Genomic DNA, 19,035 nt, shown 5'->3' on the forward strand with positions numbered 1-19,035 from the left:
ATGTCCCCGGTTTTAATTTTGAAAATCTGGTCACCTGGAGGCTTCCGGTTGACTGCGGGAACAAAATGGCTGCGTAAGTCTTGAGCTCCCCGACAACATCCCACTATTATTACACATTAAGTCATTTCACGCCGAATTATCTGTTGGAAAGCTATAAGAATGCCGGAGGCAAAGGGAAAATCGATTAAAACGTTGAAAGATGAAGATATTAAATCCATCGCCGAAGTGGTGAGGACCTTGCTACGTGAGGAGCTAGATGCTAGCCTCGATCGAGTAGCTAACAAGATTGATGCTATGCACTCAGAGCTAGCAACTGTAACGACAAGGATTACTTCAGCTGAAGGAGAGCTGGATGCTTTGAAAAATAGCTCTAAGAAAGATTCTACCGTCCTTTCCACCGTTCAAGAAAAGATGCTGGGTTTCGAACAGAATATAGCGGATCTTGAGGACCGTAATAGGAGGTGCAACATTCGGGTTTATGGTCTACGCGAGGACGGGGAGGGTGACGCCCCGGTGCACTTTCTGGAACTTATGATACCCACCGGGCTTTTATCTTCTGCTGTCTACGCTTCTCCACACGCCAAGCTATCCTCCGTGAGGCGAGGAAACACCCCCCTTCAATCGGCAACAGAGCTCTCCGCTTCGCTGCTGACTTCAGCGATTATACAGCTAAACGCCGAAGAGCATTCTCACAGGCTCTGGCTTTGGCAAGGGAAAAGGGAACTGATGCTTTCTTGATGTACCCTGCCACTCTCAAGATTAGAATGGGTTACTCCACTCATCTCTTCGCTTAAGCCGTGGATGCGGAGCGGTTTTTGGAGAAGCGCCCTTCTCCTGGTCGCCTCGTTGACGTCCCAGCAGAGCTGGGAGAGGAGCAAGCTGCACCGATGACCATTTCACCGGATCATAGCGACCCTCATGTTGGCAATGAGTAACAGGTTTGCACATCAAGATCGCCCAAGCCCTGTGGCTGTAAACTGACTACTGTTTTGTGACTATCCATGGAAGCTATATGCGACTAGCTGTATTAGCGCCGTTAGCACACCCGGTTTCACATGTTTTATAATGAACCTGTAAACACGAAGCAGGCTATTCTGGGCCTGTAGCAATACTGTGTTGACTATGTGTGGCTAGCTATGTTAGCTCCGTTAGTGGGCCGGCTTAATTTATCTACAAGGGATTATTTTTTCCCCTCTCTGTTCTTTTGGGACTGTAGCTTTGGCACACTTCCTTGTTAAATGCAGTAATCTTTATTAGCTTAGTCGGTAACGTTACGCCCGGTTAACGGGCAGCTACTGCATAAGTACACTTGACTTGACCGTAAACTCAGTTATATCTGCTACATTTATTATGTTCTTGGGGTTAGGTTACTATCGGTCTGCTAGGTGAGTTACTACATTAATCATTTAATGATTCATAGATCCCTGGCTGTACATGTACATTGTTTTTTATGAGCATGTATGGATATGTATATTTGAGGATAAAGATTGAATTTCATTATTTTGATATACGCACTATTATTAGATGTTATTACACATCTTTAGCAGCTTTTGCTATCCATGTTAAATTTGTGAGACCTGCTAGTTAGATTTTATGGCTTCCCACTAGCACATTTTTCGGGTTGATGTTAACATGGGATGTTGTTGGGCTCAATTCTGTATAGCCCTTGGTTCTTATTCTGGTTGCGGACTGTTTGGTTCTTTTTGTGGGAGGGCCGGTTGGGGGTGTAATGGCCTCTCCTTTTTTTTTTTGTCATATGTGTGCATGTTTTTGTTTTTACCTTTTTGCTCATGGGTTTTTTGCGGGTGGGCGGGATACCTCAGGTCCTTTCCACAATTTCTGTGCATTCCTTTTATTATTATACTGGTACACACTGCTCACCTTTATAAATGGCTAATTTAAACATATTGGTTTGGAATACGGGGGGCCTTAACGCTCCACATAAACGCACCAGTGTCCTAGGCTTGTTGAGGAGGAAAAAGGTGGATTTGGCATTACTGAGTGAAATCAATCAATCAATCAATCAATGTTTATTTATATAGCCCAATATCACAAATGTTACATTTGTCTCAGTGGACTTCACAGTTTGTACAAAATATCAGTATGACAATACGACACCCTCTGTCCTTAGACCCTCACATCGTACAAGGAAAAACTTCCCATGAAACTCACCTTCTGAAGACTGACGCGGGAAGACTGGCTGACAAATTCTATGATGTCATAGCATCTTCTTCTGCAAGTACTAAAATCCTGGGAGTGACCATAGTGGCTAAGCGCAATTTAAATATAAAAGTTTTAGATGTATGGGCAGACACAACAGGCCGGATAACGCAAAAGTCGAATGTTCTAATAGGAAAATTGCGCTGGTCTCAGCATATGCTCCTAACTCATTTGAGGGAGATTTCTATAATGTGCTCACTGCCGCCATGTTAGAGTTGACAGACTACTCGTTTATAGTAGGGGCCAATTTTTATGCAGCTATAGATAGCTCAGCAGCCTCTGAGACAACAGACCAAAGGAGGGCTTCTTCCGCCCTGCGGGCGTGGGCTCACGAAACAGAAGACCTTTTCTAGAATCGACTACTTGTTCGCCTCACCCCATCTCTTTGACAGCACTGATGTTTCCATGCTGCCAATAGATCTCTCCAATCACAAAGGCATCTTACTCTCCGCCTCACTAAGAAGACGCTGTTCCCGGGCCCCTAGGTGGCGATTTAACACAACTTTGCTTAAAAATTATGATTTCTGTAAACAATTTAAGGCAAACATTTTTTTTTAGTTTAATGTAGGATCTGTCGAAGATCCTAGGATATTGTGGGACTCAATTAAGGGATTTATCAGGAGCAATTCAACACTATTTGCATCTAATCTGCGAAAGGCTCGACTCTCCAAATTGGAAATATTAGAAAATGTGTACGCTATAGGGGTGTAACGGTATCCGTATTCGTCCCGTACCGTCACGGTTCGGACGTCACGGTTCGGCACATGCAGTCACACGGCGAATACGCCTTTTTTTACGAGTGGGAAAAAAGTCTGTCACTCAGGGCAGTATTACACTATATATAATCCAGGGGGCGGTATTGCGCCTAAAAGCCAGCCGCCCGTAAATAACTAATGAAGAACAAGAACACAACAAAACGAACACAATACATGAAGAAGAAAAGTTAGTAGCTACGGCGAGTTCACACAACACACAGGAGCTAGAAGACCCACCTGCTTCTTTTAAATCAGGTGTGTGGGAACATGTTGGGTTCCCTGTGGACTACAACAATGATGGTGTGCGAGTTGTAGATCGGACGAGGACGGTGTGTCGGCGTTGTTCGACAGCGGTGCGGTATGCTCGTGGTAACCGTGGTAACACGTCAAACATGCTCAATCACATCCGAGTCAGTCTCAGTCTCCAGCGAGAGGGTTTTCTCGACGGCAGGTGACATAGTTACCGCCAACAGATCCGCCCTCACTACTGACAACGTAGACAAACTCATCTTTTTGAAGAAAAACTTGAAAATAGAGTAAAGCTTGAGTACCTTTATTTAGGCATAATGGCCTCACACACTCACAAGTTAATTACACATGTTAGACATTGCTCCTAAAGGTACAGATTTTATTTTGTTTTATATTTATCATTGTATTTATTTTATATTTTGACATCAGGAGATGTTATACAGTTCTGTATTGCCTTTTATTGATTGTGATTGAAACACTTTCTTATTATTTATTTTAATATTTTCAAGACATTCTTTTTAGTTGTACAGCTTATTTAACCTTTTTGTTTGACATTAGCCAATATAAATAATATGGCCATCTGAGTGTGTGTGTTACTGTTTGTGGTTTGTTTTTAACTGTGTAATACAGTTAATGATTCCAAATGTTACAGTTCTAAACTTGCACGACTGTTAAAAATAAATAACAGCAAAACAAATTATGCATTTGGAACTTTTTTTTGCTTTTCCTTGTTGTACCGAACCCGTACCGAACCGTGACCCCCAAACCGAGGTATGAACCGAACCGTGACTTCTGTGAACCGTTACACCCCTAGTACGCTAATCTGAATGCTTCACTTCAATCGAATTACACTGAACAGCTTAATTTAAGGTTAAAGGTAGTTAAGAAATAAATCAACTCAATTCTTAGACAGCGATCCGAATTTTTTATGCACAGGACATCCATCTGAATGTAGCAGCTACAGGCCCTTAAGCCTACTTTGTGCCGATCTTAAAATGTACGCAAAGGTCCTGGTTCGTCGCCTACAGAACTTTATGACATCTCTAGTTCACTGTGACCAAACCGGTTTCATAAAAGGTCGCCTAGCCTCGGACAATCTCAGGCGATTGCTGCACATCATTGACGCTAGCAAAGATGATAAAACACCAGCGGCTGTATTATCTCTGGATGCTATGAAGGCTTTTGATAGGCTAGAATGGTCATACCTATGGGCTGTTCTAGAGTCTATGGGATTAGGTAAGGGGTTCATCCATATGATCAAAGTACTTTATTCTGCCCCTTCAGCAATGATTTTAACAGGCAAAACTATCTCGTCGCTTTTTTCTGTAACAAGCTCATCCAGACAGGGCTGCCCCTTGAGTCCAGGGCTCTTCGCCCTCTCGCTCGAGCCACTGGCCCAATGTATTAGACAATCACAGGATATTATCCCCATTTCTATCCAAGGCTCGCTTCATCACATTGCCCTGTATGCGGATGATGTACTGATTTTTAATGCGGAACCCCTCAACGTCTACAACTGCCTTTTTGCCTCTCAACGACGCTGCCAAATCAGCTATTCTCCCTGCAAACATTCCTGTGGTAGAACATTTCAAATATCTTGGTATTGAAATATTCCCAAACCTGACTATAAAGAATAATTATACAGACATGTACAACAAGGTTCTCCAGGACCTCAATAGGTGGTCGAGCCAGGCCAACTCACTACAAGCCAGAGCTTCAATAATTAAAATGAATATACTGCCTAGAGTTAATTTAATCAGTTCAATGCTTCCTTTATCGTCCCCCAATGGTCATTGGCAGAAACTACAGTCGGCAATTTCTAAATTTATTTGGAACAACAAGCGGCCTAGACTCAAAATGTCCACTACTCAACGAAGGAGGCTTGATGGGGGGCTGGCAGTACCACATTTTAAATTGTATTTCTGGTCCTTTTCATTAAGACCTTTGATTAATTGGTTTGACCCCCAAGCTGTGGTTTCATGGCGGGCTTTAGAAGAGAAGTTAGTCTCCCCATGGAGACTTCAGGACATAATTTACACAAACATATCTATCAAACAATGTCAGCTTAGGTTCAGCCCTCTGATTACTCATGTAATTCAGACTTGGCGAAATGCACAGAAATTATGCGCTATTCAATGCCCCTGGCATCTCAATTCGCCAATATTTAATAACAACCAATTACTCATAGGGCGGAGGCCTATTTATTATTCCCAATGGGGGAGGAAGGGTCTTCACACCTTGGGAGATATTTACAGTGACAGTGGTCTCTGCTCTTTTCAGGATCTTAAAGGCTGTTATGACCTTCCAGGTACCTCTTTCTTTTTTTATCTACAGCTTAGGACAGCCCTTAAGGCTTATGGGGTCCCGTGGGATCAACAACTAGCACGGCATCCATTCCACATACTCATCACTAATAGAAGAACATCCAGGGGCTTTGTCTCTATGTTTTATACTCACCTACTTGAGTCCTCTTATGGTGACCTTCCCTTAGATAGACTGTGGAGGAAGGATGTCCCAGAATTGAGACCTGATTTTAACTGGGATTCAGTCTGGGCTAACATTCGTCAGGCGTCTCGCAATCCAGACCACCAACAAATCCACCTAAACTATGCATATAGAACTTACCTGACACCAGGGGCGGACTGGCCATCTGTAGAATCTGGAGAACCACAGAATCGCCTGTCGTCAAGGGCCGTTGACGGCCGGCCCTTTAAAAAAAATTGTTTAACGTCATAATTGAAGTTGCACTGACGGCCGACAGAGAGCGACAGCGGCCGCTAATGCAGTTGTGTGGTTCTTATCTGTCAAATAATAACACACGAAGAAGAAAAAAGACCGGCCACAGGAAGAGAAGGGATTAGATGCCACGGCAGACAGGGAGAATGAAAAAACATGGATACAAATCAAAGAAAACAAAAATAAAAAGGTGGGGCCGAGAAGGCAAGAGAAAAAAAGGTGAAGTCACTCGCAGGTGAAGCATATACATGTCGCAAATTGACAGACCTTTTTGGCAGCAGCGCTGCTACAAGCACTCTCAGCAGCAGCTTAGAACAAGTGCAAGATGATGAAGAGAATGATGAGGGCGCGAGTTCAGATATACAGCCAGCCTCCTGCGTTCATGATGAGGGACAGAGAGTTGAGCTGCTGGAAGAACCAGCTCAACTGGCACATACAAGTGCAGGGCAAGAGCAAGAGGTGGGTGAGAATTATCCCTTGAACTCAGTGGCGTTTTCTCCTGGAGGCCAAGGGAAGCCAGGCTTCCCCTGTTTTTTTGGATTGTAGTTATAATTTTAATAAATAAATAAAAACACTTCGTTTAGTTTCGGTAATTATTCTGCCGGCCCGTCTCTCCCCCATTCTCTGAGTATTTTACAAAGAGTGAAACAGCGCCCCTCTAGATGTTATGGTGAAACAGTAGATTGCACTCTCTGTTGCGAGAGGAGTCTAGCCAAAATTGGCTTCCCGTGGTGAAAAAAAATTGAGGGATTGACCAATCAGATGAGGCTCACGTCATGCCTCACAATCCAATCAAATCGCATCAACTTCAGTTCATACTGTCTGTCATCACTGCCCTTAAAAAGTAGCAAGCAACTGAAGCAAGTGCAATTATGGAGGGTGGAGATTTGGAGTATTTCATCAAAAATAATTGTACTAAACTTCCGCTACAGCAGCAACTAAAAATGAAATCTGATGACAGGCCAATGCCCAAACTGGAGCTGTGTACAGAGAGTCTTCTGGCAGATGCTCGGTGTACCCTGTGCTCCATGGGGGCTCCTGGTACATTTCTCCATATGTTCTGGGAATGCCCGCCTGTTGCTCGCTTTTGAAACGGGGTCTCCTATAAATTGTCCGACATATTTTCTTTGACTGTACCTGTATCTGTGTGCGTTTTCTTTTAAATGACTTATCTCAGCTGCCGGCTACTGGGTACCAGAAAATACCTCCCTATGCTGGCCTTACGGCTGCCAAGAAATTGGTTGCTATGAGGTGGAAACAACCCGACAAGCTCTCAGTGACCTGCTGGTTACTGACGTTTCTTGACGTAGTCTACATGGAACTGTCCACTGCACGCGTGATTGGAGTTAAGGAGTCCAATATCGGTTTATGGGTGTCGACAGCTGAACAATTTAAGGAACGGATCTAGCTATCTTAACCGATGTATTTGTTTGCAGTCATTGGTCCTGGGATTGGGGTGGGAGGGTTTATTTTTTTTATTTATTAGTTTTGTCCTCTTGTCAGATTGTTGTTATTGTTTGTTTTTCTGTATTTTGTGTAATTTGTGTTGTGATTGTACATTGTAATTTACTAAATGTGTGTGAATAAAAACATTTGATAAAAAAAAAAAAAATCTGGTCACCTTAGCACAGGGATGGGCAACTTTGATGGTGGTGGGGGCCACATCATTGATGTACTGGCCACCAGGGGGCCGCAGATTCACTTGGCACACACACACACAAAAATTCCATGTGTTGTATGTAATTATTAACAAATGTACTAAGTCTGACATCTTCATTGACATTTTACAATCAAAGGGAACATCCCCAAACAATGGGAACATCCTCTAATAAGCTCACTAAACAAATATCAGTTCACAGAAATGTTATTTCATTTTTACAAGTGGCATGTTTGTATTGAACAGGTTATTAAACAGTGGAATAAAAGTATTTTAAACTATTGGAAAGCACGGGAAATGTGTGTGTATTGAGATTAACCATTAGATGACATAAACATGAAGTCATGAACACTAACCCAGACATTAGTTGTCTAACTTGAACCTAAAACACTTGTAGCCAGTCTCTGCATTCCCCTTATTCCACAATAAGGGGAATGTCAACACAGACACCTGTCAGCCCGCACTCTGCTGTTCCTCAGCACCACTCCCCCTCCCGCTGAAATTATGAATGAAAAGCATATAGTAATCATAGATAACACGACAGGGTCCGTGACAGTTTGTTTTCATCTGATTTCAAATAAACAAAGTCTTGGTTTTAAGAATATTAAACTTGTTTCGCCAAATTCAGATGATAAAAACAACTTTTAAGCTTGTAAAGGCATAATTACAAGAGGCAACTTAACGTCACAGCAGGCATAACAACAGCCGGTGTTTCTTGTGAGGGTTTCCCCGGGAAACAAACACAATACACACAAACATGTCACAGATTATTTTGCGGTATTTGAAATCATCTACGCAGCTCGCGACGTAACTTGGAGTCTAGTGGACGGTATCAGTACTACAAATAAAAAATAAATATATTTTTTTTATTATTAATTACGTTGTTTATAAATTAATCTGAGGGCCACAAAAAGAGGAGGTGGGGGCCGCCATTTGCCCATCCCTGCCTTAGCATATATGCTAGCTTTAGCCATACTAGCCTGTATACATGCTTATTGTACAGCTAGCATTAGCTATATTTACCTTGTTTACACTTAGTGGTCATATGTGTTAATCTGTGTGTGTTACACTTGCATGTATGAGATCATTAAGTGCCTTGTAACTTCTTTTTGTATAGTTTCACTCCGGTTGAATGTCAGTGGACTGCAAATAAGTCAATAAAGGAGCATGGCTGCTCATTCCCTGGCTCTCAAAAGAGTTTGGCTGGCTGTTTAATCTATGTTCACACTGAGACAGTACAACACATAGAGAGAACAGTACACCTATTGTGCAAGTACATACAAGCAGGTTACACAGTATGATCACAAATACATCAACTCTGTTAAAAATCTGTTTTTATTAAAAAGTACAGGCTGCATATATGTTCTCAGCCTTGGAGAAACTTGATATGTTTTGGGATGTGTCTGAACCTCTCTTCAGTGGTTCATTAATAAAACAGATATTTCAACGTGTGCCTACTTTGTTCATGTACTGTTAAGAGGTTAATTTCAGTAGTTGTGTTCTATAATGTATTTACTTAGTGTGAAGAGGAGGCAACTTTAGAATAGGGAACCTGTTCAGGTCAATTAGAGTCAAACTACTAGCTTATTGGTTATGAACAAGACTTCCCTTTAGAATAGGGAACATGTTCTTAGATATAAATACCTAATTTTGAGTTATTTAGACTTAATTAACACTTGTAGTTTCATGTCTTGTTACATAAGAAGAGATCATATTTGTTAAGTGTTATTATGGGAGAATAACTATTCTTGTGGTACTACTGCCTTATTAGGCCCATATTGAGCAGCGCATATTAAGACCAAAACTCATGTACAACAACTTCCTTACTTGCAATAAATCAGCACTAATTAGAGGGTTATTGAGGAAAAACTCTCAACTAATGGCTTATTACTTGTAGAATATGGTCATGTAGAACAAGGCATTAATAGGTGTTTTATAATGACTAATAAAGAGCCAATATACTGCTAATATGCATGTTAATTAACAACCAGTTGATGGTTAATTTGTGTACCTTAATATAAAGTGTTACCGAAATACCTAATTTTGAGTTATTTAGACACAATTAACACTTATCGTTTCATGTCTTGTTACATAAGAAGAGGTCATATTTGTTAAGTGTTATTATGGGAGAATTACTATTCTTGTGGTACTACTGCCTTATTAGGCCCATATTGAGCAGAGCATATTAAGACCAAAACTTGTGTACAACAACTTCCTTACTTGCAATAAATAAGCACTAATTAGAGGGTTATTGAGGAAAAACTCTCAACTAATGGCTTATTACTTGTAGAATATGGTCATGTAGAACAAGGCATTAATAGGTGTTTTATAATGACTAATAAAGAGCCAATATACTGCTAATATGCATGTTAATTAACAACCAGTTGATGGTTAATTTGTGTACCTTAATATAAAGTGTTACCCTAAGTTATTATCCTATCTGATAATAATCCAATTCAGAGGCAATAATGTAATACAATACATTATTTGATATATATATATATATATTATATATTTATATAGTTACGGCCCTTTGAGTGCAACCTTAATGTGAATGTGGCCCGCGATAAAATTGAGTTTGACAACCCTGGCCTAAAGCCTATATAAGAGGCACTATTATTATTTACTCTTCCTGGGGAAAAAAACAATATCTATCTAAATTAAACTCTTTAGAGAGTGATATTAAAGTGCTGGAAAAACAACATTTTCAGTCACAAACGCAATACATTTTTGATCAGTTGGCTGCAACAAAGGCAGAGTATAACACTATCACTACACGGGAGGTGGAAAACGCGATTGTCAGGTCAAAACAGCGTGATTATGAGCAGGGGAATAAGGCTGGGAAATTGTTAGCATGGCAGATAAGAAGGGAGGAAGCTGCTCGATGAGTCCCAGCCATTAGGCAGCTTGATGGGGGGGAGTTGATTCGTAAGCCCTCGCTTATAAACCAAGCCTTCGCAGACTTCTACAAAATACTTTACACCTCACAAGGAGAGAAGACAAATGATATGAATACATTTTTGGACAGTCTCAGTATCCCTATATTATGGGAAGAAAAAGGTTCCTAGAATTAAGATCAAAACTCTGTACAACACATACCAGCATGGAGGATTAAAGCTCCCAGATTTTCAGCGTTATTATTGGGCTGCTCAGTGCAGGACATTATGGATCTGGCAGACAGAACTAGCTAACCCTCCTGCTTGGAAACATTTAGAGCAGTACCAATCATTAGACGTGCCGCTGGCCGGCATCCCTTTTATTCGGTCATCCATATCTGAAGAATGGTACTGATAATCCTATTATTAATCAAACCCTAAAATCTGGTCTGATATACAGAAACATCTCAAAAGTGTTATCGTACTTCACAGCAATACTTCCTTCCATACCAACCCTGCTTTGCCAGGTGCACTTAGAGATGGGATAACCAAAATGTGGCACCAAACATTTATTAATAATAATAATAATAATGCATTACATTTTTTTATTAGAGCGCTTTCACAGGTGCTCAAAGCGCTTATTACACATATTAGACATGTAAATATCATTACTGTCTTACCTAAGGACACAACGGCCTGACGCAGTGGCGGCCGAGGCGGGTTTCGAACTGGAGTTCATCAACGCCCCTTGATCTGATGATCGACGCTCTAACCACTGCGCCAAAACCACCCCATCCTCATTTGGGGATCTCTACGAGAATAACTTACTTATGACCTTTGGACAGCTGTGTAGTTCCTTCAGCCTCCCAGCTACTAATTTATTCAAATATTTGCAAGTCAGACACTTTTTAAGCACACTTCAAGGGGAAACTCCACTCCCTTAAAGTCTCTCCCAATTGACAATGTTCTAAAAAGGAGTTAAACACCCCAGAGGCATACTTTCCTTGACATATAACCGCATCCTGGCCCTTACAGAGGTCAATCCCCTGAATTCTAGGACCAAGTGGGAGCAAGACCTGAGTTGTATCAATTTCAGATATTTGCCCTAGATCAGTGTGTCTCAAACTTTTTCATACCAAGGACCACTTAACAAATAAAAAAACATTCGCGGACCACCTAACTTCACAAATATCAAAAAACACATCGTTTTTCTAGAACAGATTACAAATCGCCTGAAAATGGTACAAACAAGTGGCAACATGTGTGATGAAGGTGTTGCGCTGGGCTATATCATGCAATCAAAAGTGAAACCTCGCTCCATTGCGGAGATATTCCCGCGAGAGTGTGGAAAACTTTAATTTATTTATTTATTTCAAATGTGACATTTTACCAATATACTCACGGACCACTAGGGGGCGCTCACAGGCCACCAGTGGTCCGCGGACCACACTTTGAGAAGCACTGCTCTAGATGTACTACAGAGACGGGTAGCCTAATTCACATGTTCTGGGAATGTAATAAATGAAAGCACTACTGGGGGTTAATATGGGAGATTCTTAAAGAGATTTCTGGGTTTGAGATTCCTTGTACACCTAAATTAGAACTGTTAGGCGACATTTCTGACATCCCTTCACACAAAAGGAATAAGGTGCGCCTAATCAAACTGGCCATGATTGCTGGAAACAAATGTATTGCTATATTATGGTAGAGTGCAGAACCCCCCCCATATCCATGTGGCTCAAAGAAACCTCCTCCTACTGTACATGATGTACTGGTCTGGCTTTAGGAATTATATAGAAAACATCCAACAACCTATTGTAGGCTGAAGAAATGCTATGACAAATACACATGCATTTGCTGAGGCAAGTACTGTTGAATCTTTCTTTCTCCTTTTTTGACGATTACTGCACAGTGTGGCCCTGTCTGGAGGTAGGGGTGGGAGGGACTGGTCCTAGGGGTTTTCTGTTTCTGTCTTATCATGTCATTGTGTATTTTGGTTGATTTTTGTCAATGCTATTACTGTAATGGTTTTTTATGTTATTATCATTATTGTTTTGTCATAATTGTTTTGTATTTCTTTTTTATATAGCACCTGCAATTGTACTCTGTATTTCCTCCTGTTATTGTGTTATGTGTGGGAAAAACCAATAAATAAGTGTTCAAAAAATAAAGTGAATCTAATATGGTCTAGGCAGAGCTGCCAACAGCTGGAGAGAGCTTGCTGCTTGCTGCTCGTGCTTTGCTGCAGAAAGCAAATGTCAACAGGTGTTCAAACAATTTCTCTCTACAGCAAGGGGGCAGATGCTGAATAATTATTTTCCAAAAGGCTTCTTTGACAGAGCATCACCTCTCAGACCTTGCAGCGGAGTGACGGTCACCACACTGCGAGGCGCTGAGGTTAAACACATCTTCAGACTGTTGATACCTCCAGAGGGCTGACATTAAGCCTGACATGGAGACAGAGAAACACACACTACTGCCAATGACCAACACATGTGAAGACACAACAGGACATTTGAATCATTAGGCAGATTTGTATATTCATCATTTACTGTTTATGGTCTGAGGTCAAACCAATTCTCAGGGTGATTTTCAGTGTGCCAGAACTCATATTAGGATTATCCTTTGCCTGGAGCCAGCTCCTGTGATCATTGCAACATGAATTCCTACTCACTAACTACCTTCTACTCCTATCATTTTATTATCATTTTTATTTTAAACTATACTGCTACTTAATATCTTTTTGCCATGGTCTACTTATCTGTTATTATTTGTTTCACTCTTTTTAACGTATCTGCATTCTTGCTGTTGTAATACCGTACATTTCCCAGTTGCAGGACAAATAATGCACTTCCCTTTGAACTACTACTCTTCCACTAATGCACACATATGGAGTTAAAGCAACCCCTGCAAACACTTACTGCACAAAACATTCTCGTGGTCTCTTGTTGCCTTTTTTACTAAGATGCTGTTGATGATTACGCCTCCATGAAATGTGCGTAACTAAGGTGTTCCCAAGGTGGCAATCACTAACAAGTTATGGGCCAGGAGGGAACTATGAAGCTGATAGAGTCATTTGTGTTTTAACTGAATTGCAAACACCTTAATTATCAATCTTTAATGACCAAAAGTGATAACAAAGAAGTTTAAAATCAAGTAGAGGACATATAATGCTCCAAGAAGTTTACCGCTGCCAATCCAACTGATGACAATTTCATTAGGCAAGTGGCTGCGCGGGGGGAGAGATGAAGGTGGTTCAGAGAGAACGTGCTACAACTAAGAAAGAGCACAGGGCCAGAGTTGCAATAACATTTCAAATAAAAAACATGTGACTTATATGTTTGGAAAGCAAACTGCCAGACAGCTGTGAAACATGTAACCATGCACAATGTGTGTTATTTATGAGTATATGTTTAGCATTACTTGTACAGTAAAAGAGCAAGTAGAAGTATTATCTTATAGATTCATATCCTCTAAGTTATGAGCTTTTACACTGATGTCCTGACCTTTGACATGTACCACGGCTTATGCGTAACACAAGGCTCTGTTAAGCATGTGCATGTTTATCCTCCATTAAATGTGTCTAATTGAACCTGTGTACTTACACTAGGATGGAAAACATCAACATCTCTCATTTCATATCCATGACCTACATTATTACCTATTTAATGAACATTACAAAGGAAATTAGAATCTCACTCTAACTTCACTCTGGTGTCAGGAAAGGATCCAGACCCCCTCTCTAGATATTTCTAAATCTCTAAGGGGTCTTTATTAGTTGCCTAATTTAATAAAAAAAGTTGACAGCATTGCTTCCATGCCTTCATGCCAAAGTGAACTCCATAGAGTGGTGCAGACATTACATCGTTTTGTATTCTGAAGAAGATGGTGCCTTAGCAGAGGCCTTTGCTGCTAAGGAGAGCAGATACAGGATGAGACCCCTGCAGTACCTGTAGTTATGACTGGAGTAAAGGTTACTGTTTAAAAACCTCAATACTAACAGATACTGCAACAAAATGGAAATAATTGAAAAAAATGAATTCATTTTCATATAAATGATCTGTTAATGTTGTTGAATTTCATAGGACATTTTTCATTTCAACTGTAATTTGATGACATTATATCATAATGTTATCTGGCAGAACATCATTAGTGATGAGCTCAGTTTGCTTGAGTCAGTGAATAATGAAAATGGCTGATAACGCTCCATTCTGTCAGAAGAAAAATATTTCTGCTGCCAGTGACAGCGGTTTATAGTTCACATTCATCTCTGTCCTGATGGTATTATGGGATGCAGTAATGTATGGTGCAGGCATATGGTTGCCAGGTTGTGCAGCTGCTAGGCTACAGGTTGTCATGCTGACTCACCCTGATGCCCAGCTCCACGTTTTCTCCTCCGTAAATTTCCATGCCTTCATCTAACAGGCCAATCTCCTCAAAGTACTTCCTGTCGACCACAAAGCAACCAATCAGAGCCGGGCTCCTAGAATAGAGGGTGATGGGAATAGAGAAACAAGGTGAGAGGAAAGAAAGAGGGGGAGAAAATGATTTGTGTTAAGCAAAATGCATAGAGAGTTCAAATGCAGAACAATTAGAGCCACACTGGGAAACTAGGCGCTAATTGTGATGCACATGTGATGCTCTAAACACAGGTATTCGTCTTTCATGATAAACATTATGCATTACAATACATTTGTAAATGATCCAGCTGTCATAATTATGCTTTCATCAGACACAACACATTCAGAACACAAGCATCAAACTGAATCTGAAATGGTTACTCTTATCAGTATTCATGCTGTCAGTCCCACACATCTCTTCTTATCAACATGCTGCAGAGACAGCTTGTTTTGGTGAATGTATCCTCCCTGTGGATACACAGATTGGCAAACTCCCAGAAACACTGAAAGCCAAAACGCTAATAGAAACACAGCCCACTCACTACGGGGTATGATTATATTCAGATAACAGCGCAATGCTAACAACAATTCAAGATATTACATATAAGAGCTATGCTTTTTACTGATCGATCTCAACATGCACTCCATTAAAGGAGTGAATGGTGGTGGTAGTGAGCACAAACTAATGTTTTATGCGGATGACCAGTGATCCTAAAAAATCATTGCCTGCTCTAATGGACACCATATGTGAATGCTCTAAGCTTTCGGGTAACAAAATCAACAGGAATACATCTGAAGCGATGGTCATACACTGTAAATAAATATTGTAATTTTACAGTAAATAACTGTAAATTTGTATAATAATTATCATGTTTTTTTACATAACTTGCAAAATCCTGTAAAATGACAGATATTAACTATAAATTAACAACCCAAAACATTATTTTAAGTATTTTGACAAAAACAACAAATAACGTTTATTTCATTTTTTTTTTACAGTAAATTTACTATATAATATTTACAGTATTTTTGCCCTTTCAGAAAATACATGCAGATGTACGTAAAATAAAAAGTATTATCTGTAATTCAATATGTAACTCGTAATATAAAAGTGTATTACTATTATAAGACTTTAAGATATTTCTTTGTAATTTTAAGGTAAACATAAAACTGTAAAAAAAAGCGTCAAATAAAAAAAACGTAAAATGTAAGTAAAACATTTTTACATAAATCATTTTCTCAATATTCGATTGAATCCACCACAAACACAAAATATCCAATGTTGAAACAAAAGTAAATAAATATGTTTTCATTACATTCCTAACTTACTATATTGTAAACATCTACAGTTGACAATATCATTAAAAAAAATAAAAATCATAGAAAGTGGAGAAATCTCTGCAGGCAGGACCAATGTTTAAAACACTAAACAATGTCATTCACAAGAAATAACACACCATAACTTTAGATGGATTACTAAAGGCATGATCTACCTAGGTATTAAATTAAGGCCAGACCTACATGAGATGACCACACTCAATTTTGATCCAGTCCTTCAAAAAACCAAAACAAACCTATGGGGGAAGTTAAACTTGACTGTGGGGTAAAGTAAATTAACTACATATCCATGATGCTACCACTCAGCATACCTGATCACATCTTTAAACAGTATGAACATCTCATTAGAGACTTTCTATGGTCCGGAAGAAAGCCCAGATTTAAATTGAGTAAACTGTATGCACCCAAAGATAAAGGAGGGCTGGGGTTACCTGATGTTAGACTGTATAACCTGTCTTTTGAAATGGTCAAGATAGCTAAACACTGGAGAGGGACAGTGCCTGGTTTAGAATGGGCCACTATTTAAAAGGCTCTTGCCACACCATTCCACCCTATACATGTGATATCCCAGAAGTCAAGTGATAAGGAGAGAGAAAATAACCCAATTATTAAACACTCTAGGGAGGTCTGGGCAAAGGTTCATAAAATACACAAGATTTCACATTACAAACAGCAATATGCAACACTTTAGTTAAACTCAGAAGTGAAAATAGGGAAATAAACAGTATTCTGGAGAAGATGGCTAGACAACGGTATACATACAATAAGCAATCTCTATGAAGATGGTACATTTAAATCATTCACTGAATTATCCCAAGAGTACAATTTGCAACAGAAGGGGGATTTCTGGAAATACTTGCATATTAGACACTGCTTGGTGGGAAAGTATCAGCCGAATGAAACAGACAACCCATTAGTTGACTATATTTCAAAACCCACTTAACCATAAGGCGTCAGTATTGTATAGTAAATCAATGTATTTAACCAGCAGCACATGTGATCATTTGAGGATAATCTGGCAGAAAGACCTTGACTGTCAGATTGACGAAGATACTTGGAAACAGATTCTGACTGATAACGGTAGATATATTAAAGAAACTAGAGGTTAATTCACTCAGTATAAAACTCTACACCGGTACTACTGGACACCATCTAGGCTTTTCAAAACAGCACTAATAAATACCAACACATGCTGGAAATGCAAGAAAGAGATGGGCATATTTGTACATCTCATATGGGAATGTTCCATGGTCAACCCGTTTTGGCAAAGAGTGTTGGAATTCTTAGAGGCATGGGTAGGAATATCCTTGCCATTATCCCCACGTTTATGCCTATTGGGCGATAAAACAGAAATTCCAAAACTGACAAAAAGTGCTCATTCAGTTTTAATGGAGGGGATAACCTCAGCTGCCAGAATTATATTGAGACACTGGAAATCACATATGAGGTTATGTTGGCAAGAATGAGGGGTAGCACCTGTGGTTCTAGGGAGTTGGGATTACTTTGTGGATTACCTGACCTCTAACTAGTAGCCTGACTCTCACAAAAGGGCCTTTGTACAATTATTCGAATCAAGCATCATTTGTTGTTATTATTTTATTTTATGATCGCTGTCGTGTCTGATTGGTAATCTTACACCTTTGTATTTCTCTGTTTTCTTTTGAACCAGGAACACTTAACTAACATGTTTTGTAGCCTGACCTTCCTCTTTCTGTATGCTGTACCATGTGAGCTATGTACCATGTATGTTCATAAATAAAAACTTTAATAACAAATGTGATCAGTCCCTTCAGAAGACCTTCAGCAGTAAAAGTTCAAAATCGTGTATTTTCCCACAACAGTCTTGCGGTGTCGGCTATGTTCCCTGATATACGTCCTTATTGTGAGTTTTCATTGACAGTTGTTGCCATGGCTCATATTTTTTCCAACAGCAAGTGGTTTCAACTCAAACTCGAAAACTACTCCAACGTTTTTCACACCTAGATCTTGGCCTTGGACATGGCAAACTAGCTGAGCCACTCCCCCCAACCCTTTTCAAAACTAAAAGCACCCAACTTGTATTTTCTCTTAGACATACAGAATGAAATGTGCTAGGCATACGTGGCATTTGAAGACAAACACAAAGCCTATTGTTCCTATGTCTAACACCAACAGGAAGTTGGCCATTTTGAATATAGTGTGCCATTTTTGCACATTATTTAGCATTTTTCAGACAATGTACTAACAATTTCAAAATAAACCCTCACCCTAACCCAACATGGAACAAACTTGCCGTGGCAGCCATTTAGCCTGAAATCTATACCAACTGTGAGTATGATGGCTGTTGCCATGGCGATACATTATTTGCCGTGAAACCCAATGTGTTGTAACTCCAATATATATGGTCAAATCAGCCCCAAATTTCACATGTTTAACAAAAGCCCATGCCTGAGGACATTGACAACCCCCCTCCCCAGAATGGTTGGCAACCCATTGTTGTGGGTGAATCCAGTGACAAATTGTAATTGAGAAAAAGTACTTAGAAAGATAGAGTAATGAATAAGAGGATCAATTCATCTTCCTGAAATACAATATTGAGCAGCAAATTTCCTCTTCTTTGTCCAAATCTATTCTTATTGATCTGCCTGCCATGAAGGACAATAACAGACGTATTATCCTCCTGCTGATATCGTTTAGCAAGCAGTTCTGCTCTGGTTGCTAAGACGATTTTCACTTTAAGCCTTGGAAGCGCCTCAAAGCAATCTTTAACTGTCATGATGGATGTGTTTTAACTGGGCCGAGCTATTGAAGAGCTGGATTATTAT

General features: G+C 39.9%; 1 protein-coding gene across 1 annotated transcript in view; it reads right to left on the reverse strand.

Annotated features, from left to right (window-relative positions):
* Positions 1–19,035, reverse strand: part of LOC117553230 (polypeptide N-acetylgalactosaminyltransferase 18-like) — a 347,581-nt gene that overhangs the window by 130,441 nt on the left and 198,105 nt on the right. The window contains exon 6 of the mRNA XM_034227077.1: positions 14,862–14,976. Coding sequence (XP_034082968.1) covers positions 14,862–14,976 — 115 coding nt within the window. The remainder of the gene's footprint in view (positions 1–14,861; positions 14,977–19,035) is intronic.

This window comes from Gymnodraco acuticeps, unplaced genomic scaffold (assembly GCF_902827175.1).
Source record: "Gymnodraco acuticeps unplaced genomic scaffold, fGymAcu1.1, whole genome shotgun sequence".
NCBI lineage: Eukaryota > Metazoa > Chordata > Actinopteri > Perciformes > Bathydraconidae > Gymnodraco > Gymnodraco acuticeps.